The following is a 22,781-nucleotide window of genomic DNA, read 5'->3' on the forward strand; positions in this document are numbered from 1 at the left end:
TTTGTAGCCACTCTCTAGTAGATCAGAGTCCTGAATGAGGGGGTAAGGGTCCTTTTTACACCGGCTAACATGCGCCTTTCATAAGGATATATGATCAGTAATGTGATCGCTACGAAGATCGCTTGTCCCCATGCATTACCATCATGTTAGCAGCACACCTCCTGGTTTACACGAAGATGTGCTGGAGAAAACGATAATATTTTCTGCTGCATAAACGATACGATAATTTTGCTCGTTCATCGACTGGCACAGGGTAAAGTTCGGGAACGAGCGTTCATATGAATGCTCATTCGCCCGATCATTGACCCGTGTAAAAGGGCCTTAAGTGCTTATATCTAAGCTGGCCTCACAATGACATCATAAAATGCTGGCTAAACCTCAGTACAGTGATTAGATGACCGGTGTATAGCAAGTAAGCAGTGATCATGAAAGTAACCATTCCTTCCAAGTGTCTTCACCAATTGGATTCATCCAGGAGCCTGAATGAATGGTCCATGTGAATGCTGTATATATAAAGCCACAAACCCTATCGGACCACTTTAGAGGTTTGCTGGAAAACCCATTCCAAAGCAAAGGTTTCTCCTCTGATAAGATCCAATGCTGTTTTTGGCGTAATGTATAAAACGTTCAGCGTGAAGCCATTTAATACATCTGAGAACAAGACAAACCTCTGAGTTTTACAAATGTCCTTAAATAAAACTATCACTGAAAAAATAAGGTGCTATGGGAACACCATAAATTGGCAGTGCTCCAACTCACTCATCTGATTCTTCTTGTGCACTACATGTCCCACAATACTGGAATCAGGGTTGGAGTGAATTGGTATTTTTATACTTTCATCTGGCATACTTCCAACCACAATCTCAAGGCCTGGAAAATGTTTGAGTACGCCGGTCCCAATAATTTTAGTTTAACAGAGCTACTATTATCCATACTGACCGTGTCTGAAGAAACGCTGCATGTATAATTGTTTTGTATTTTGCTTTGTTTAAAAATCTAGGGCTATGTTCACACTAGCGTTGTGACTTAGATTCATAACAAAAGCCACAATGCTCTGCCGAATCCGTCATACAACGGATACCCTGGCACCCGATGGACCCCATTAAACTTACAATGGGGACCGCCCCGTTCCAGCATGGAGATGATAAGCAGAGCCTTAGCAGTGTTTATGTTCTTCCTTTCATTACATTGGTGCAGTCTTGAGAGTTTTTTTTTTTTTCCTTTTAAAGGCTATGTACACCTTTTTATAAGCAATTATTTTAATTAAAATAATGTGTTGTGTGTTTAAGCAACTTCCATAACCCTTTTGTTAAAAAAAAAATTCTTTATTTTTTTAAGATACAGCTTCTATGCATCCTGTATACGTAGAAGTTGTGTCGTACTGTCTCCGCTGAACTGAAGACTTGGCTGAGAGCGGGTCCTGAACATCTCCAGCTAATAACGATCACATCGAAGTTTAATGAAAACGTAGTATTGTTTAAGTTTATCTAAGGTGTAAAACAACTTCTTCTTTTGGATAGAAAAGTAAAGAATCTTGTTTTTTGTTTTTGTCTTTCTTTTTTTTTTTTTTTCTGTATTCTGGTTTTTAACTGTTACTTGCATTTATTTATCTCGTAGGTCCATTTGGCATTAATCATGGAGTTGAGCTTCATTCCGATGTGGTGGAATATGCCAAGGAAAAATTGGAGACTTTCATTAAGTATAGTGATAGCTTTGACAAGTGAGTTCTTGGACTAATTTTAATAAATATTTGCTGACCTCTTAAATTGTGATTCAGAAGATTGTTCCGGAGCTCCACGCTTTTAATATATATATATATATATATATATATATATATATATATTAGTCCTTCTCAATGAATTAGAATATAATCAAAAAGCTAATATTTTTCAATAATTCAATTCAAAAAGCGAAACGCCTATATTCTACAGATTCATTGCACACAGCCTGATCTATTTCCAGCATTTTTTTCTTTTAATGGTGAAGATTATGGCTAAAAGTTATTGAACACCCAAAATGTAGTGTCTCAGGAAGTTAGAATATTTGTTAAAAATCCAAGATTGTAGACTCCTGGTGTCACACTCTAATCGGCTATTCAACACAAAACACCTGCAAATGTTTCCTAAGCCTTTAAATGGTCCAATAGTCTGGTTCAGTAGGCTACACAATCATGGGGAAGACTGTTGACTTGACAGTTGTCCAGAAGACAGTCATTGACACCCTCCACAAGGAAGGTAAGCCACAAAAGGACATTGCTAAAGAAGCCGGCTGTTCACACAGTGCTGTATCCAAGCATATTAATAAAAAGTGTGGTAGAAAAAGGTGCACAAGCAACAGGGATAACCACAGCCTTGAAAGGATTGTCAAGAAAATGCCATTCAAGAATCTGGGGGAAATTCACAAGGAGTGGGCTGCGGCTGGAGTCAGCGCTACAAGAGCCTCAACACACAGACGTATCCAGGACATGGGCTACAACTGTCACATTTCTTGAGACCACGTCAGAAGCATTTTACCTGGGCTAAGGAGAAAAAGGACTGGTCTGTTGCTCAGTGGTCCAAAGTCCTGGTTTCAGATGAAAGTAAATTTTACATTTCATTTAGAAATCAAGGTCCCAGAGTCTGGAGGAAGAGTGGAGAGGCATCAACCCAAGTGTCTTGCAGTCCAGTGTGAAGTTTCCACAGTCAGTGATGGTTTGGGGGCCATGTCATCTGCTGGTGTTGGTCCACTATGTTATATCAAGTCCAGAGTCAGCGCTGCCGTCTACCAGGAAATTTTCGAGCACTTCATGCTTCCCTCTGCTGACAAGCTTTATGGAGATGCTGATGTCATTTTCCAGAAGGACTTGGCACCTGCCCACACTGCCAAAAGTACCAATACCTGGTTTAACCCCTTACTGACCACCAATACGCCTTTTCACGTCGGTCACTAAGGGGCCTTAGGCTAGGCTGACTCCTTTTCACGATCGCCTAGCCTAAGTCATGCACGGGTCTCCCGTGCAGGCTGGAGCCGGGGCTCTGCTGTCTGATGACAGCTGAGCTCCTGCTCCAACGCCCGCGATCGAAGTTTACTTAGATCGCGGCCGTTTAACCCGTTAAATGCCGCCGTCAATAGCGACCGCGGCATTTAACTTTGTTTACAGAGGGAGTGAGCTCCCTCTGTCACCCATCGGCGGCCCGCGAATGCAATCGCGGGTCTCCGATGGGGTGTCATGGCAGCCGGGGGCTTGATAAAAGCCCCCAGGTCTGCCCTGGACATATGCCTGTTAGGACGCGCCGGAGGCACGTCCTAACAGATTGCCTGTCAGATTTACACTGACAGGCAATAATGCTCTGGTATACGAAGTTTACCAAAGCATTATAGCAGCGATCGGAACATCGCACAGTAAAGTGCCCTAGTGGGACTAATAAAATAAGTCACCAATGTGAAATAAAGATTATTAATAAAAATTACAGTAAAAAAATAAATCCATTTTTTTCCATAAAAAGTGGTTTTATTTAGTAAAAGTGTAAAAAATAAAAGTACACATATGTGGTATTGCCGCGACCGTAATGACTCCATTAATAAAGTTAATATGTAATTTAAACCGCAAGGTGAACACCGTAAAAAAAAAAACGCAAAAAACAATGGCGAAATTGCAATTTTTTTCCATTGCCCCCCAAAAAAGTCATAATAAAAATGAATCAATAAGTCCCATTCACCCCAAAACAGTACCAATCAAAACGACGTCTCGTCCCGCAAAAAAACAAATCGAAAAAATCACTACATTGATGGAAAAATAAAAAAATTACGGCTCTTGGAAAGCGACGATGCAAAAACAAATAATTTTAGTTCAAAAGTGTTTTTATTGTGCAAAAGTCGTAAAACATAAAAAACCTTTACATATGTGGTATCGCCGTAATCGTACCGACCCATAGAATAAAGGTAACAATTATTTACGCCGCATAGTGAACGGTGTCAATTTAAAAACGCATAGAACAATGGCGGAATTTCAGGTTTTTTTATAATCCCCCCAAAAAAAGTTAATAAAAGTTAATAAAAAAATTATATGTACCCAAAAATGGTGCTATTAAAAAGTACAACTAATCCCGCAAAAAACAAGTCCTTATACAGCTATGTAGACGAAAAAATAAAAAAGTTATAGCTCTTTGAATGCGACTATAGAAAAACGAATAAAATAGCTTGGTCATTAGGGCCTAAAATGGGCTGGTCACTAAGGGGTTAATAACCACAGTATCACAGTGCTTGATTGGCCAGCAAACTCGCCTGCCCTAAACCCCATAGAGAATCCATGGGGTATTGTAAAGAAGAAAAGACACCCGACCCAACAATGCAGACGAGCTGAAGGCCACGATCAAAGCAACCTGGGCTTCCATAACACCTCAGCAGTGCCACAGGCTGATCGCCTCCATGCCACGCTGCATTGATGCAGTAATTCATGCAAAAGGAGCCCCGGCCAAGTATTCAGTGCATATACGGTGCATACTTTTTAGTAGGCCAACATTTCGGTATTAAAAATCATTTTTGAAATTGGACTTATATAATCTTATTTTGAGACACTACATTTGGGGTTTTCATTAACTGTTAGCCATAATCATCAACATTAAAAGAAAAAATGCTGGAAATAGATCACTTTTTTTTTTTTTAAATTGAATTACTGAAATAAATAAACTTTTTGATATTCTATTCATTTAGTAGGACTAGTATATAATCTTCTACCTCACTATTTAGCGATGCTCTTTCTCAGTTTACACGCTCTTGTGTAGCGCAGTCCGAGAGATCACCGTAACAGGCTGTGATCTTTCTTCCTGCTGTCACTTGCAGCTTCCCCATCCCACCCCTTCCTTACAAACACATAAATCCGGGGGAAGTAAAACTGTTCTTGCTACTCCCGGACTTCAAACCAGTTCTGCTCCCCTGGAGCTTTGATCCTGGTATCCTTTAAAAACTAAAATTCTGGACTTTAATATGACACTTGAGATCTGAGGAACAATGTTTTGCACTAACTGTTATCACCCATGTGAAAGAATGTTTGCTCTCTATACATCACTGGTTGCAATAGCTGTACCAAAGGTGGATATCTGTTTTTAACATCACTGTTGAGGATTTTTAGGCCGTTTTTTTTTTTATTTTTTTTCCAAACACTTTTTTTATTCAGACACATTTAAAAGTTTTGTGCATGAACTACTTGTTTCAAGTCCAGAAGAAAAGTTGCTAAAATAGGCTAGACAGGACTAGATTCTGGGATGCCACTAAATCACAATGAAAGCCAATATCTTACTAGGGTTGCACGATGTATCGAAATTTCGATACGGTTTAGATACCGTGCAGCCTCATCAACTGGTTTAATACCGTTAATTCATGTATTTCAATACTAAGCTTCACAACTTCGTATTGTAACACATCCTATTGATAGGATTAGATACAGCGGCTCAGCAGACAGTAACACACATGATGGGATTAGATACACAGCTCAGCAGAGCGTATCACACATGATAGGATTAGATACAGTAGCTCAGCAGACAATATCATACATAATTGGATTAGATACATAGCCCAGCTCGCTGACATTGCGGCTCCAGCGCTGGACCCAGGGAAGGTACAAATAATAATTTTGCTTCTTTGTGTTTCTAATTATTTTTTTGTGTTTGTGTTTTTTTAGAAGTTCGGTTGTTAGACTATTTCGGATACGAGGACTACAATGACAGCGTTTTTTTTTATTCTCAATAAAATGGTTAATGGGGGTTGTGTTTTTTATTTCAATAAAATATTTTTTTCTACGTGCTTGTATTTTTTTAAACTTTATTATTACCGCCTTTAGTAATGGCCGCTGGCTGATTGACAACCTCCTTTACTAAGGCGGGGCTTAATGTTAGCAGGTGCAGAGGCTATCACTAACCCCCATTATTACCCGGTACCCACCGCCACCAGTGGTACTGGGAAGAGCCGGGTACGAACCAGTACCCAACCATCTGTAGTGACGGTCAGGCACCGGGGCGGCCGCAGGTTGGTAGTATTAGGCTGGGATAGGCCAAAAACAGTGGCCCTTCCCACCCTGGTAATGCTGCCTGCTGCTGCTGTGTTGTATCTGGCTGGTTATGAAAATTGGGGGGAGGGACCCCACATCGTTCTTTCCAATTATTTTTTTTAAATGGCGTGGGGTCCCCCCAATTTTTCATAACCAGCCAGATACAATAAAGCAGCAGCAGCCTAGCATCACCAGGGTGGGAAAGGCCACTGTTTCTGGCCTGTCCCTGCCTGATAATGCCAGCCTGCGGCCACCCCGGTGGCTGACCATCACTACAGATGGTCAGGTACTGCATCGTACCCGGCTCTTCCCAGCAACCCTGGTGGCGGTGGGTACCGAGGTAATAATGGGGGTTAGTGCTAGCCTCTGCACCGGCTAACACCAGGTCCCGCCTTAGCAATGGATGCTGTCAATCAACCGGCGGCCATTACTAAGGCGGTAGTAATCTAGTTTAAAAAACAACACAGACATAGAAAAAATATTTTATTGAAATAAAAAAAAAACCCACACAACCCTCATTAAGCATTTTATTGATAATAAAAAAAGCCGTCATCGAAGTAGTCCTGGAATCCGACGTAGTCCAACGACCGAACCTGTAAGAAAACACACAAAAAACTATTAGTAACACATGTGTTAGGCTTGGATACAGGGCCCATGTGTGATACTGTTTGTGGGACCCTGTATGTAAGCCTACCACAAGGTAGGCTTAGATACAGAGTCCAGCCGACAGTAATCTTATACAGTATAAGATTACTGTGTGCTGGGGCCCTGTATCTAAACCTACCGTGTGGTAGGCTTATATACAGGGCCCATCAGACAGGATCAAACATGGGCCATGTATCTAAGCCTACCATGTGATTGGCTTAGATACAGGGCCCAGCAGACAGGATCACACAATCTGTGATCCTGTCTCATGGGCCCCCTAAGCCTGCTACATCGTAGGCTTAAAGGGGTTGTCCAGTCTCTAAATATTGATGGCCTATCCTCAGGATAGACCAAATAGACGAGGAGACAAGTGCTGTCTCGTCGTCTATTTTGTCTATCTGATATTGGGGACCGCGGATCCGGTCCTATTGAGGCGTGCACCCACTTGTGGTCCAGTGCTGTGGTAATTTTCTGCTTTGGATATATCCTCAGGATAGGCCATCAATAGCTGATGTGTCGGGGTCCGTCTCCCAGGAGCCAGCCAATCAGCTGTTTTGAAGGGGTCGCAGCACAGCTGTCGTACGAGTGCTGCGACCCCTTCAAAACAGCTGATTGTCCGGCTCCCGGGAGTCGGACCCCGCCAATCCGCTTCAGCAGACAGGGATATTAAGCTTACCCTCCTCTTCAGCCGCGGCGGAAGTTCTGTCCTGACTCTATCCGGGATCACGATGTTGTGCGCGGCGCATAGCATTGTGACGTCATGCGCTGCGCACAGCGCTGTGACGTCAGGACCTCCGCTGCCCTCCGGAACCAGGAAGGTAAGTACTGTCAGTTACTATAGTAACGGGCCAGAATTACTATAGTAACTTTTTATTGATGTGATGCGGGGGGCCGCGGGCCCCCTCGCTACGGGGCCCGGTCGCAATTGCGATCGCTGCGATCCCTATAGCTAAGCCACTGCTGACGTGTGTGTGTGTGTGTGTGTGTGTGTGTGTGTGTGTGTGTGTGTTTGCGCGCGCGCAGTCAGCATGAAGTGATGCGATCAGCGCTACATTAATGAGTGCCGGCACTGAAACAGAACATGGCGGGCGCACTGCACAACACCCCCATGTTCTGTCTTCAGTGCCTGCACCGCTTCTCATTAGTGCAGCGCCGGCCGCATGACCTCGTGCTGACCACGCGCACTTATTGTCATGAGCGGGGCAATGGCTGTATTACAGCTGCAGCCCGGCTCTGACTGCAGCATTCAAGGGGAAAATGAGGAGGAATGCCCTTTGGATAGCGTCACAGGGAAACCCTGTGATGCGATCGAGGGACATACCATATATGGGCAGACAGCCCGGGGTCCATTGAAGGACATATTTCATATTTCCTGTTGTTAGGGCATACTTAGGTATGTCCTAACACTGCCTGTGTACTACTATCCATACACAGGCTAATGTACTGGCATATAGATACATTAAAGTAAAAAAATAAAATAATGTTAAATAAAAAAAAATACACACACATTTTTTTACAATAAACATAAAAAAAATGTCTATATAACATACTTTATAGTAAGTACTGATAGGGGGATGGCCGGATGTATAGGGGTTTACACTAAAAACGCTATTTAATCACCAATAAAGTGTAAAATGACCACAGATTAAGGTATATAAAACATGACTTTATTGAATCACAAGTTAAAAGCTACACCAATGTCGCACGGAAGGTCCACACATTACCAGTAGCCCACTACTACTGCTTTCTAACACCTGCATCATAACCTAGTATATTGTCTATAATCTGCATAGGAGGGCCCTAGAGGAACGTGTAAGGACAGAACTGTCCAAGAAACATGTCAGCAAAAGTATGAGCACAATGGTAAACGTGTAGAAAAGCAGATTCACATGCAGAAACACAATGAAGTGATAGGTCGGGGTATACCAAGAGCCGACTTACACACCCAACATGGCCCCGGAGCCCGGACTGCAGAAAGAACGGGCAAGCCTTATTACGGCCGTGTTGTGCGGTCCGGGCTCATTGAAAATAATGGCCGCGGTCAATGTGCACAGCCCGCGATATGCGGACGGCTCGCGGCTGACACACTGTGGCCGGCCGACCCGAAAATCACAGCCGTGCACATGGCTACGGTCGTGTGCATGAGGCCTTAGTATTTTTCAGCTAGTTGAAAATTTGGACAGCGACGCGTAAAATAAAGGCTCGTGGGAACAGAACACCGTAATTCCCATTGAAAGCAATGGGCAGATGTTTGTAGGCGTATTAGGGGCGTTTTTTCAGGCGTAATTCGAGAAGTAAAACGACCGAATTACGTTTGAAAACACTGCGTGTGAACATACCCTTATTGTCTCAACGCTGCAACAGCACCTGGTTAGAAACCCATAGGCTGTATGCACTCGTTGCGTAATTTGATGCGGGAAATCCGCATCAAAACCGCAGGTATACGCACGTAACTCTGCAGCTAAAACCGCACTAATGGTGTGTTTTGATGCGTTTTTAGGTGCGATTTTTTTTTGATGCGGAAATAGGTGTGTTTTTATGCTGCGTATTTGGTGCGTTCTTCTTTAAAACTAGACAGATACGATTCGCAAGCAGAAACGCAAGATGAATTTACATGCTTGCGGATTTTAGAATACACACCACAGGACAATTTACGCGCAGAAAATTTGCACCGCGTGGGCTCGTCCACACTCTGCGGAATTGCCGTGTTTTTTCCAGCTGGAATTTCAGACGGAAAAAATGCAGCAGAATACAGTAGCAGCATAGTGGAAAATTCCAAACAGAAATTGACCTGCGGTGCGTATTTTTCGTACAGCAGCATGTCAATTCCTGCTGCGGAAAGTGGCCAGAACTGCTGCGTTTTTCAGAGGAGAGGTCTCTATCTCCTAACATTGGGAAAACAAAGCAAAATATGCACCATTTTCTGCCGTAAAAACCGCAGGAAATGGTGCATTTTTGGCGCAGCGGAATGTCTGCCGTTTTTCAATGGAATTGCCGCAGAAGTTTACTACAGCAATTCCGTTGTGTGTGGAAAAGCCCTTTTAGATGATATTTCTTGAAATCTCATTTACTTTGCTGACATCGTATTACACTGCGGATTTGCCGCATTAAAATCTGCGCGGCAAATGCGCATGTAATACGCAACGTGTGCATTTAGCCATAGTGTGAAGTTTTACTAATCATGTGATCAGAATTTACTAATGATGATGTCCCTAATTACTGCAGTGAATACTGTACTTCATGTGTCACACTTTGTATTTCAGATTTGAGTTTTGTGAGCCTAATTTTGTTGTTGGAAATTGTTTGGAGATCGCATCGGACAGTCCACAATATGATCGGATTTATTGTGGTGCTGGAGTCCAGAAAGACCATGAAAATTACATGAAAATTTTATTGAAAGTTGGAGGAATATTAGTGATGCCTATTGAAGACCAGGTGATACTTTTTACTTTTCACCTTTAATGGAGCACTTCGGTGAATTCTTTTATTGTGGGCCCCGTTAGAAAGTACACTCGGTAAAAGTTAGGGCAGGTTATCCTCTTACTGGGCAGTTGGTTTACAAATTCTCTTATGATCCCACCTGTCGTTATGTGGACAGAAAGTCACTTTCACTATGCAAATGAAGTGCACGCTAGGTCTTCAGACTGTACCGACTTTGCTGAAATTCTGTTCGGGCTAATGTTCTGTTATCTAGACGTGCTTTCCATTAATAACTCTAAGAATGACTTCTACTGTCCTCTACTTGGTGACCTTCCAGGTGTCCATCCCATCAATCTAATGGCAATGTAATGTAATAATTCTTTAGTTTGACCATACTGTAATATATGGTGCAGATAGGTAATGGTCTCCGGCTCTTATGTGCTCAGCATTAAATGTAGAATGTATATTCTATGCACTGGCTGCCAGAAATGAAGGTTCTGACATTTGGAACCAGCAGAAGGCAGATTAGCTTCCAACCGGGTTCTCAGAGTTATTTAAAAAAAATTGCCAATGCAGGAGGGATGCAAAAAAAAAGAAAAAAGAGCCATTACTCACCCCACATCTCACTGTCGTTTCAGCGCCGCCGCTCCGTTCCTCCCTGCCGCTGTGTATTGACATAGCTGCAGCGATGACATGCCCATATTTCCACATGATCACTGCAATCAAGCACTGGCCTCCGCGATCCTGGGCCGTATACCCACTGAGGCCAGTGATTGGCTGCAGCGATCATGTGCGAGCGGCGGCGAATAACCGATGCGGCGGCACTGGAACAACTGGGATCTGTGAATTGAGCAACGGCTCTTTTTTTATTTTTATTAAATTTTTTTGGTATCTCCTACTCCTGGCCAATTTTTTAAATAACTTGTGAAAACCCCTTTAAAACTGTACATGGTATATTAGCTGTATTTCTGTACTACTTTCTCCCTTTCCACAATCTGTACTGATACATGAGAGCTAGGGAAAGCGGCAGCATCCTGGACACACACAACTCACATCCAGCATTTTTTTTTACTGGGAGGGACATGGCCACATGAGAAAAGTCTTAAACTAGAAGCGGGTTGGAAACTGCATACCAGGGTGGTCTGAATGTGAATAAAGGAATGAAGATTGCAGCATGAAATTTAGGGCAACTTTTTTTTATTTAACTTAAAGAGGCTCTGTCACCACATTATAAGTGCCCTATCTCCTACATAATCGGATTGGCGCTGTAATGTAGTAGATAAGTGTTTTTTATTTTTAAAAACGATCAATTTTGAGCAAGTTATGCACAATTTTAGATTTATGCTAATTCGTTTCTTAATAGACAACTGGGCGTGTTTTTACTTTTTTACCAACTGGGCGTTGTGAAGAGAAGTGTATGACGCTGACCAATCTGTGACCAATCTGCATCATACACTTCTCCTTATTAATTTTTAGCAGTATTCGCAACACAGCGTGATCTCGCGAGATCACGTTGTGCTGTCACATACTCCCACATTAATTTTACCGAAGTGTCTTGAGAGTGAATAGACATTGCCTCCATCCAGGACGCGATGTATTTTCACACTTCAGACACTTCGGTAAAGTTTCTTGGGGACTTACTCACACAGCACAGCACTTATAATGTGGTGACAGAACACTCAATGGTTGTATGTTTTCATATGTATGCACAGTATGTTTTATTTCGACCTAAAGATTTCTCTACTTATAAATGGGGTTTTTAAAAGACCCATTCACACAAAAAAATAATTTCAAGCCATAATCGCTTCCGTTTTTAAGGTTTATATTCCCTACTTTACCCCATTCACTTCAGTGGAGGAGTAAAGTGGCTTAAGGCCATGTTCACACACGCAGTTTTTCTTACCCAAAGCCAGAAGTGGATCTAAAGAGAAGAAAAGGTATATAGAAAAGACTGATGCATCTCCTTTCTTTTGTGTCCATTTCTGGCGTGGCTTTAAAAAAACGGAGCCAAATCCTGCATCAAAACTGTGTGTGATCCTTGCCTAAAAATAAAAAAAATTCTGACAATTGCTTCTTTAAAAACATGATCGCTGATGACTGCTTTATTCTGCACCGGTACTAGAAAGTGGTAACGTATTCACGCAGTCAGCAACTAAGCCCTCTATGCAATATTTTTAGTTTTTTAGCGCCGCAATAGATTTGTAAGGATCACACAACGAACTATTGCCACATGTTTGTCTAACTGTATTAACTTGCTTGGTTTCCATTCCTCAGCTTACACAGATCCAGAGAACCGGACAGAATACATGGGAAAGTAAGAACATTTTAGCGGTTTCTTTTGCCCCCTTAATGCAACCAAGTAAGAATGACAATCACAAATCTGAAACTGTGAAACTGCGTAAGTATTTCCTTATATCTTCTCCTATTCTTTTGTTGTCCTAAGACATAGCTCATTTGCACTGTGAGTGTATCTCCGGTTATGACAAAAACAAACAGGACTTAATATAAATGCTAACTGCGTGTTCCAAGCAAAACCTCAGAAACCTCCGTTGAGCAGTTCCCTCGTGACTTTCCTGAGCTCCTCTCCATATTTCTGTCAGTTGCACTTTTTTCACTTTTAATTAGCAGGCTGTTCTACTAATGGGGGTCTAAAGACTTGTGTGTCATGTCATAACTATTCTTCACTGCTTGTGCCCCGACCACTAGACATAAAATGTTTTACTTCATGCTCTTGCCACTTATGTTGCATTATTCAATCGTATTGGATTAATAGGAGGCGGCGGTGCCACCCCCCCCCCCCCCGATCGCTATGATTTGTCAGTCTGCACTGACCGACCAATCGCAGCCATGCTGGTGTTTCTAACACCCTATGCCAGCTCTGCCCGCCACATTCCGGTTTGAAACGGTAATGAGAGCTAATGTGACTGTCTGAGCCATACTTACCAGTTCTGAGGCCTTCTGGTCTTGCGATCCTGCGACTGTGTGTTCACCTCCGCTGTGGTCATCCTCCTCATCATCATCCTCATAATCATCATCTGCGCTGTTGCTGATTTTTTTTTTTTTTTATAGTTTTTTTAGCAGCAGCACTAGTGTTGTCCCTAAATTTTGCCATCCGTGTACCCCTCCCCCACTTCCCCTTTTTACGTCCTGCAGTTGCTGAGTGCCGCTCCCTGTCCGCCATCACTGATCGGTCTGACACAGGACATTTTGATGTCTAAGTGCTGATCCGTGACCGCCGTCCCTGATTAGCATCAGTGGTCATTTTTTATTTTTTTTGATGCAGGGTTTTTTTTTACTTTTACCTGCACCAATTCACTGTGTGCATCCTGCGGCCACTCTTCACTGATCAGTGAGTGCTATTACTGATCGGCATCTGTGCTCAAATTTTTTTTTTTTTACTGCACCATCGTTTTTTGTGCGCCTCGCGGCCGCTGAGTCTGTAATCCGCCTGGTAATTTGATGACGCAGGTTTTTTTCTTTTTGTTTCTTTAAAACGAAAATAAATTAGTTGGGTGTAGTTAGTACCTGCATAGGTAGGGAATTAGAGTAGCGGATGTTTACTGATGTCCGTTTTGTAAAAATAATTATATAGCAGAAGTTTTAGCTATATTTATTTTCGACAGTTTTTTTTTATAAAATGACATTGTTATATTTAGCGCCAGTTAGTGACGGACATTCATGTTTATTTAACTGTACTTCGGGTCACTACATCTTTCATAGCGTAGTGAGAGCTATAGCACAATTTTATATATATTTTTTTTAGTTTTTTTTTTTTTTCCAGCGTTCGCATTAATTTATTAGTGTCAGGTTGTCAAGGAATTTTTTACAGTTTTATTTTTGACGTTTAGTACATTTCTTTCTCCTAAATTTTGGTCTTATTCTTCTTTTCTTTTTCTTTTTTTTTCCACTTTTGAAATTTCATATACCTGTGTAAAGGCACAACACACACAACCACCTCTATAAAAATAAATGACACGTGTTGATGGACTAGATTCCCCCCTAATAAAAATGTTCCAATCATCCCAAAGGGTCTATTCAGCCGAGGAGGCAATCACCATCCTGGCCTTTTGACACTGATTCGGCCAGCGAGGGAGAAGAGGAAATTTCCCCATTCTTCTTGACCACCTCCTAATCATCCTCATCCAGTGATGAGGAAGCCCCGCAAAGACGCCCTAAGACATCAGCTGAGGCAACTCCCCAAATGAGTGATACCATATGGAACCCACCCCCTGAGAATTATGAGCCTCACATTCCAGATTTCATAGGCCGCTCAGGATTTTGGTTTGAGACTGCAGGCTTTGCAGAAATTCGCTTTTTCAAGCTCTTGTTCTCTGAGGATTTTGTTAATTTAATGGTGGCCCAGACAAATTTATACGCCCAGCAATTTTTAGCCCAAAACCCCACGTCATCATTTGCTAGGTGGACCCAAATAGAGACAGCGGAGATGATGACATTTTGGAGCCTTGTGCTACATATGGGCTTAGTAAAAAATTTGGATATTAGGCAATATTGGAGTACGGACATTTTATACAGCACCCCATTTTACTGCATGGCAATGCCCCGAGTACAATATGAAATATTTTAGAAATTTTGGCATTATAATGATAATGCACCGTGCCCACCTGTGATGATCCCACATATGACCGCCTATTTAAAATCAAGATCGCGAACTATGGAATTAAAATATACAAGCTGTGCGAGAGCAGCTAAGGGTACACCTACAAGTTTAGGGTTTATGAAGGGATGGACACCAGGATAGAACCTGCAGAATGCCCCCCTGTCCTGGGAGTTAGTGGGAATTAATGCAAACACTGCTGGACCAGGGTTATCACCTTTACGTGGATAAGTTCTACTCCAGCATCCCACTATTTAAATGTCTCTCCATCAGAAGTACTGGATCATGCGGCACCGTGCGCAAAAAACAGAGGGGCCTCTCTAAAACTCTGATTGGGCAACCCCTAAGAAAGGGGTGAAAGCAGGGCAGCGAGAACGTGTTGCTCGTCAAGTATAAGGACGATAACTTCCTTGAGGGGTGTAGTTTCCCAAATGGGGTAACTTTTGGGGGGTTTCCACTGTTTTGGCCATTCAGGGGCTTTGCAATTGCGACATGACCTCCGCAAACCATCCCTGCCAAACTTGAACTCCAAATGGCGCTCCTTCCCTTCTAAGCCCTGCCGTGTGTCCAAGCAGCCGTTTATTACCACATATGGGGTATTTTGTTACTCTAGAGAAACTGCTCTACAAATGTTGGGGTGCTTTTTCTCCTTTAGTTCTTATGGAAATTAAAAAAAATTAGCTAAACCTACATTTTATTGAAACAAAATTTAGATTTTAATTTCATGACCTTCTTCTAATAATTTCTGCAAAAAACCTGTGGGGTCAAAATTCTCACCATACCCCTAAATTTCCTTGTGGGTGTAGTTTTGAAAATTGGGTCACTTTTGGGGTGAAACCTGACAGTGTCTAAACTATAATCTAAAAAGAAGGCCCCAAAATCCACTAGGTGCTACTTTTGCTTCTGAGGCCGGTGCTTCAGTACATTAGCACAATACTGCCACATGTGGGATATTTCTAAAAACTGCAGAATCTGAGCAATAAATATGGAGTTGCGTTTCTCTGGTAAAAACTTCTGGGTTACAGGAAAGATTGGATTAAAAATTTATTTCTGCAAAAAAAATGAAATGTGTAAATTTTACCTCTACTTTGCTTTAATTCTTGTGAAACGCCTAAAGGGTTAAGAAATGTTGTAAATGCTGTTTTGAATACTTAGAGGGGTGCAGTTGTTAAAATGGTGTGATTCATGGGAGTTTGTATTGTATGGGCACCTCAAAGCCACTTCAGTACTGAACTTGTCCCTGTAAAAATAGCCTTTTGACATTTTCTTGAAAATGTGAGAAATTTCTGCTAAAGTTCTAAGCCCTGTAACGTGCTAGAAAAATAAAAGGATGTTCAAAAAAAACTATGCCAATCTAAAATCGACACATGGGAAATGTTAATTAGCAACTATTTTGTGTGCTATAACTGCCTCTTACAGGCAGATACATTTAAATTGCACATTTTAGCAATTTTTCTCAAAATTTTGGTGTTTTTCACAAATACTGAATTTAACTACCAAATTTTACCAGTAACATAAAGTCCAACGTGTCACGAGAAAACAATCTTGGAATAGCTTGGATAGGTAAAAGCATTCCAAACTTATTACCACATAAAGTGAGACATGTCAGATTTTAATTATGAGGCTCTGTCAGGAAGGTCAAAAGTGGCTGCAGCAGAAAGGGGTTAAAATCATCAAACAAGTCCTGAAACCTTAAACAAATTCAATAATTTATACATTATTGGTAATTACCTAACTGAGCATATTGCCGACTTTCGCCACTTTAATCAGTGTGCCTAAACTTTTTCTAAATTCTGTCAAATATTGCATCAGCTTTAACCCGTTAGTGACCACAAAAATGCCTTTTCTTATGACAGCCAGGCTTCTACTCTCACAATCAAATTTTCTTTTGAGCGCAACCGTTTAACCCCTCAGATGCCACGATCAATAGCGACTGCAGCATCTAAGTGGTTTACAGAGGGAGGGGGCTCCATCTGTCACCCATCGGATGCCCGCAAATACGATTGCAGGCTGCCATGGCAGCCGGGGGCCTAATAAACGCCTCCAGGTCTGCCATGGCTACATGTCTAATAGGCCGTTTTACACGGACAGGCAATAAACCCAAAGCATTATATCAGCGAAAGATTGCATAGTGAAATCCCCTAGTGGGACTGAAAAGATTACGGTTTATTGTCAAATAAAAATTATTTTTAAAAAAATCTGGACAGTAAAAAAAACAACTTTCCATAAAGTGGTTTTATTTTGTAAAAGTGTAAAAACAAAAAATGAAAGTAGCCATATATGGTATCACAGCGTATAGAACTATGGTAGAAATTACTGGGGATTTTTCTATTCCCCCCCCACAAAAAAAAAGTTAATACAAATTAATCAAAAAATATGTACCCAAAAGTAGTGCTATTGAAAAATGCAACTCATCCCGCAAATAAAAAAAAGTTATAGCTCTTTTAATGCAACGATGGAAAAACGGAAATAAACCTCTGTGTAAATTCAAGTTTGTAATATAGTTTAAAAAAAAAAAAATCTGTGCTCTCTGCATTTTTTTTATTGGCTTCATTCAATTGCAGGCTGCACACGCCATTCATTTCAATATAGGTAGAAGAAGACCTGTAAAAACTCCAGCCCTTCTTCCTTGCTGATGTCCATTGCAGGAGCAGATAGATGGAGAGAGATATAGCTAAAATAATTTTAACATCTTAGGCTCTGTTCACACGTCCGTTGTGCTGTTCCGTTGTCCTGCTCCGTCAGAGGAGCAGAACAAGAGAATAAGTGAACCAACGGTTCCGTTGCACAATGGAGATCACCGGTTGCCGACGGAACCCATTGACTTTAATAGGTTTTGTTGGCTTCCGTCGGGGTGTCTGATTTTACCGAACACAATAGGGCAGCATGCTGTGCTACTGTCTTAGGTAAATCCAACCGGATCTGCGACGGAGGCACCTAAAGGAGACTCTTTTTCCGATGTGAACAGAACCTTAACCAAAATAGTGAGTTACAAGCTGTGTGTGTTCATGTAAAGAGAACTTGCTAGTTAATAAAGCATTGTGATTACAGCAGCCTTAGGACAGGTAGTGTGTAGGATTGTACTAAACGGTAAGGGAGGACGAGTTAGTAATATAAGACGAGAAAGCTTGTAGAAACAGGGACTATGACCGGGCTGCACCTCAACTCTTTCAGAGGATAGACTCTTTAGTTATCTTAAATATATTGAAGCACATATTTTAAGCGATCTGAGATAACCACTGAGCAAAAACTACAGATACTTTCTTGTAGGCTCTTTTATTCAGTATGATAGCTTTCATGTCCGTGCTTTAATTTTCCAGGGTAGAAGAAGAATTGGGGAAAAAATTATAAGGAAAAACCTGCCAGCGTTTCCTGCATAATTGGGGGAAGCTTTTAAACATGTACTCAGCCAAAAAGGAAATTTGGCTGTGTTCATCCTTGTGGAGTTTAGAGCTCAAACATCAAAGTTGAGAAGACAGACTTCTACCTCATGGAGCTAATTTCCCTCACCAGGTCACCACTCACATATTATTTTTTTCGTAGTTATCAAGCTGTAAATTTCAACTTGTATTAAAACGAAAGTATAACTTGATTAGCACGATTGTTGAAACTGCTAAAAAAAAAAAAGCATTCACATTAGAAAAAAGAGAAAGTTCTATATTCTGATTCCGTAATCTACTGGGCATCCCCATCAATTAAAAAACAAACAAACACAGCTTCAGTTTCCATTAAAAAAAAGTTTGTTCGTAATTAGAGATGAGCGAACCGGGACAACCGAACCCGGTTTCGGTCCGAACATCGTGAAACGTTCGGTTCGCAGCGAATCCGAACTTCACCGGGTTCGGCCGAACACGTTTTGACCGAACATGGCTTATGAGTCACTGATTTTACGGTACGCGACATCAGGAGATAGTCACTGTCCAGGGTGCTGAAAGAGTTAAGCGATCGGCAGTAACTGTTTCAGCACCCTGGACAGTGACTTCCGATCACAAGATACATCAACGTGTAAAAAAAAAAATAGAAGTTCCTACTTACCGATAACTCCGTGCTTCTTCCTCCAGTCCGACCTCCCGGGATGACGATTCAGTCCAAGTGACCGCTGCAGCCAATCACAGGCTGCAGCCGATCACAGGCCATTCCCAGGCTGCAGCGGTCACATGGACTGCCGCGTCAGCCAGGGAGGTCGGGCTGTATGCCGAAAGAGGGACGCGTCACCAAGGCAACGGTGACACGTCCCTCTCGACATCCAGCCCGACAACCCTGGATGACGCGACAGTCCATGTGACCGCTGCAGCATGTGATTGGCCTGTGATTGGCTGCAGCAGTCACATTGGCTGATACGTCATCCAGGGATGTCGGGCCGGATGTCGATGGGGACGCGTCACCAACGTGTCGGTAAGTACGAACGTCTTTTTTTTTTTTTTTTACAGTTTGCTCTATATTGTGATCGTAATTCACTGTCCAGGGTGCTGAAAGAGTTACTGCCGATCAGTTAACTCTTTCAGCACCCTGGACAGTGACTATTTACTGACGTCGCCTAGCAACGCTGCCGTAATGCCGGGTGCACACATGTAGCCACCCGTCATTACGGGAGCTCCATACATGATTTATTATGGGCTTTCTTGAATTACAGGTTCGGTCCGACTCAAACTTTTTCAAGAAATTCGGCGAACCAGCTGAACCGAACTTATAAGTTCGCTCATCTCTATTCGTAATTATTGCCACTTAATTCTGGGACTTCCTTCCGGGAGAGGGAGCTACTTCATTCAGCCTGAATTCTTATTTGTTGACCAGACCCCACCTTTGAAAAATTTTCATGTGACGAAGAAATTAACAGACATATGATTTTTTTTTTCTTTCTACAGGAGACCGATTTATGTTTTTGTTTACAACTTATGACTGCTATTAAATATTTTTGTATTTTTTTTTTCACAGCTGCCTGTACTGTAAGAAGCCTACAGGACTTAGCTCGGATCTATATTCGCCGTACACTTAGGAACTGCATAAACGATGAGATGCAGGCCAAAGGAATTCCTCCAAAAGCACCTCCAAAGCGGAAAAGGCGGCGTTGCCGTAGACGTCGCATAAACACCTATGTATTTGTAGGAAATCAGCTAATTCCTCAAGCCTTAGATAGCGATGATGATGAAAAGATTGACGAGGACAGCAAAGAAGAAGAAAAGGATCACAGTGAAGCTTTGAAAGCTGAGGAGCCTCCACAGAACCTTCTTCGTGAGAGAATTCTGAGCTTACCTCTCCCAGAATCCTTAAAGGCATACTTGACCTATTATAGAGAGAAATGATGATACACTTGAATATGAAACTTTATTGCCTGCTGATATTTCATTTTTTTTCTTGAAAATGTAGCATTTGTTAATAAACTATTTGGCAGTTATATCTTTCAGCAACCGATCCAGCGAACACCTAAACGGTCTTAACTCAACTCATTGATTTAGTTTCTTTTTTACAAGCTCCATATTTTCTGTACATTTTAAGATAAATTGTACACTGATTTTTAAATGTAACAAAGTTACTGCTTTGTAGTATCACTTGTTTTTTGGGAAAAGCTTTCTTCATCAGCCCATAATCTGTATACGGGGCATAGCACGTTTGAGAAGGGTCTGAATGGCTCGTCTTTTAAAGCCATTTCAATCATTTAAAATTACACAAGTGGCAGTGGAACATTCCATTCTGATTGTTTCATTTTGTTAGTCTTTTGTTTTATATATGCCAGTCGAAAAGAGTGAAAAGTGCAATAGTTTAGCAAAGGTAACTTTTTGTGAACGTCACAAGTTTTGTGATTTTCTAAGAAAAATTGGAAGTGTCAAATATGGAAATTATGTTGCATTTAGAAGAAATGTTGTTTGTTACAATCCTCCTTTTAATATAATCAAACCTAAATGTTTTCTATATTCCTAATGCGTTTAAATGTTTTCAGTGTTGGCTATTTACAAAGAACCATTGATAAATTACCTACTGATTCATTACAGTTGATGGGCTTTTCTGGAATCAAAAGCCAGTGTTCCATGGAAGTTTTTTGTTTTCATCATGTTTAGGTAGAACACCGGTAATTGTACGGCAGCAATTATTTTAACAAACTATTCCATCCAGTTCTTAAATCTGCTCTGTTGTATGACAGATGATCCCCTTCTTGAAGAGAATGCCTACAATTACAGACTACATCAGAACATTCTAACTGTATTCAGTTTATTCTTTGAATATCTGCATGGTTTAAAAGTTTTTCACTGCTTTTTCTGCAGTGTTTCCCTTCCATGTTGCATTGATGGGTAGAAAATGAGTAGTGGATGTTGGTGACCCCCATCTTACAAATAAAGTTTCTGTCCTTGATCTTAAAGGGTATGTTGCACCTTTGCAACCATTTTTCTATTGATCCAATATATCCTAAAAAGAAAAAAAAGGAACTTTACAAATCTTACCATTTTTTAATGTCTAGTTTCTATGTAGACCTGTGTCGTCATGGTTACGAATTACAAACAAAACCGGTGTAGTCGTGTCCTGCAGGCATAATGCCATCCGTCTGTCCCCTGCTTCTTGGTAACCTACCAAATATGTATACTTTAGCTAGAAGTAGGAGATGGGTGGAAAAGGAGTATTATTGCAGGATCAGACTACAAAGTTTGTTTGTAGTCTGTAGCCATGGAAACAGATCTGCATAGGAGCTATGGACACAAAACCTGTAGGCTATTTTTAACCAAGACTATTTGCAAAGTAGCCTAATTTGTTTATTTTAAATACATTGGAGCAATAAAAATAAAAAAATTGGTTGTGAAATTGTATATAAATTCTTTAATAGCCATATATAACCGTAAACGGGTCACCGTATAGGACCGTAAACAGGCCTCATGCCATTCTATATTATTGCTTTATTGGCAAACGTTTATGGTTTCTTGTTGCTTCTCATTATTTTCCAAACTTTGTTGATGAGGCATATGGAAAAAATGACTGTATACATATGCATTAATTTTGATGGCAATTGTACAGAAACAGAAAGTTTGTTTTAAAGTGTATTTTTCCGAGGGGCACAAATATGAAACATTCCTTCTAAAATAATATCACCAGCTATATAAAGATAGTTCATAGTGCAGAAGCAATATAAATCAATATAGAGAATATTTTGACAATGTTATCTGATGATAACTTTCTTAATTTAAAGGAGAAGACCGTAGATTAGTCAGTTCATAGTCTATTTTCAGGTTATTAGAAATGTAAATACCCTTTCTACCAACAACGTTGTTGTAAGCTTTGATTAAAATTGCTTAAGTTCCTTTTACAATGGACATTAAAATGTAGCTTCATTTCAATTCACTTTTATAGTGTGTGGTGTATTCTTACTGAGGTTGGCCTAGCGGCCCAAAACCTACATTGTTTTATTTCCTACTTCCGCATTATACATTTTGTCCCATTGATAGATAATGCCAGACAATTTTTGTTTTTTATTTTCTTAAGCAATTTCCAAACCGTAAAGTTTCTAACATGTGGTTCTCTGGGCCTAACGGACAGCTGAGATAGTTTCTAAATTGTGTAATGTAAAATGCTTTTGTAGAAAGACGAAATGCACTTTCATTTGATTGTATTCTTTGCAAGCGGTTAATATATATATATGTTTTCATGACTATTTTTAAATGTTTGGTTTATATATATATATATATATATATATATTTTCATGAAATGCTTGTCTCATCCCTTTCACCCACTTTAAAAATGCATAAACTGAAAATAGAAAAGTAAAAAAAAAAGTGGTTATTTGAGCATTTTGCGTATGCTGTTCATTGGGACATTATTGCAATAAAAAAAAATAAAAAATGTGCATTTTTAATTTTGTTCATGCAGGCCTACCTATTCATTCAATGTATTCCCCTGACACCGAACGGCTCATGGATATTGCCAGATTACAGCTCATGGGGATTCAGGGAAAACTTTCCTGCTCTTTTAGGATGAGATCCAATCCCGAAGTTGGCTCTAAATCGGGGGATGACATTTTATCCCAGATGACCCCTGCAGCCTGTGATTGGCTGCAGCGGTCACATGGGATGAAGTGTCATTCCAGGAGGCCGG

General features: G+C 41.0%; 1 protein-coding gene across 1 annotated transcript in view; it reads left to right on the forward strand.

The window, feature by feature from the left end:
* The window catches only part of PCMTD1 (protein-L-isoaspartate (D-aspartate) O-methyltransferase domain containing 1), a 62,359-nt gene extending 39,885 nt beyond the window's left edge, over positions 1-22,474 (forward strand). The window contains exons 3-6 of the mRNA XM_075826257.1: positions 1,618-1,720; positions 9,934-10,105; positions 12,365-12,488; positions 19,641-22,474. Of these exons, the coding sequence (XP_075682372.1) occupies positions 1,618-1,720; positions 9,934-10,105; positions 12,365-12,488; positions 19,641-20,008 (767 nt within the window). The 3' untranslated portion in view covers positions 20,009-22,474. The remainder of the gene's footprint in view (positions 1-1,617; positions 1,721-9,933; positions 10,106-12,364; positions 12,489-19,640) is intronic.
* The last annotated feature ends 307 nt before the right edge of the window (positions 22,475-22,781 follow it).

The sequence above is a fragment of the Rhinoderma darwinii genome, chromosome 5 (assembly GCF_050947455.1).
Source record: "Rhinoderma darwinii isolate aRhiDar2 chromosome 5, aRhiDar2.hap1, whole genome shotgun sequence".
Taxonomy (NCBI): Eukaryota; Metazoa; Chordata; class Amphibia; order Anura; family Rhinodermatidae; genus Rhinoderma; species Rhinoderma darwinii.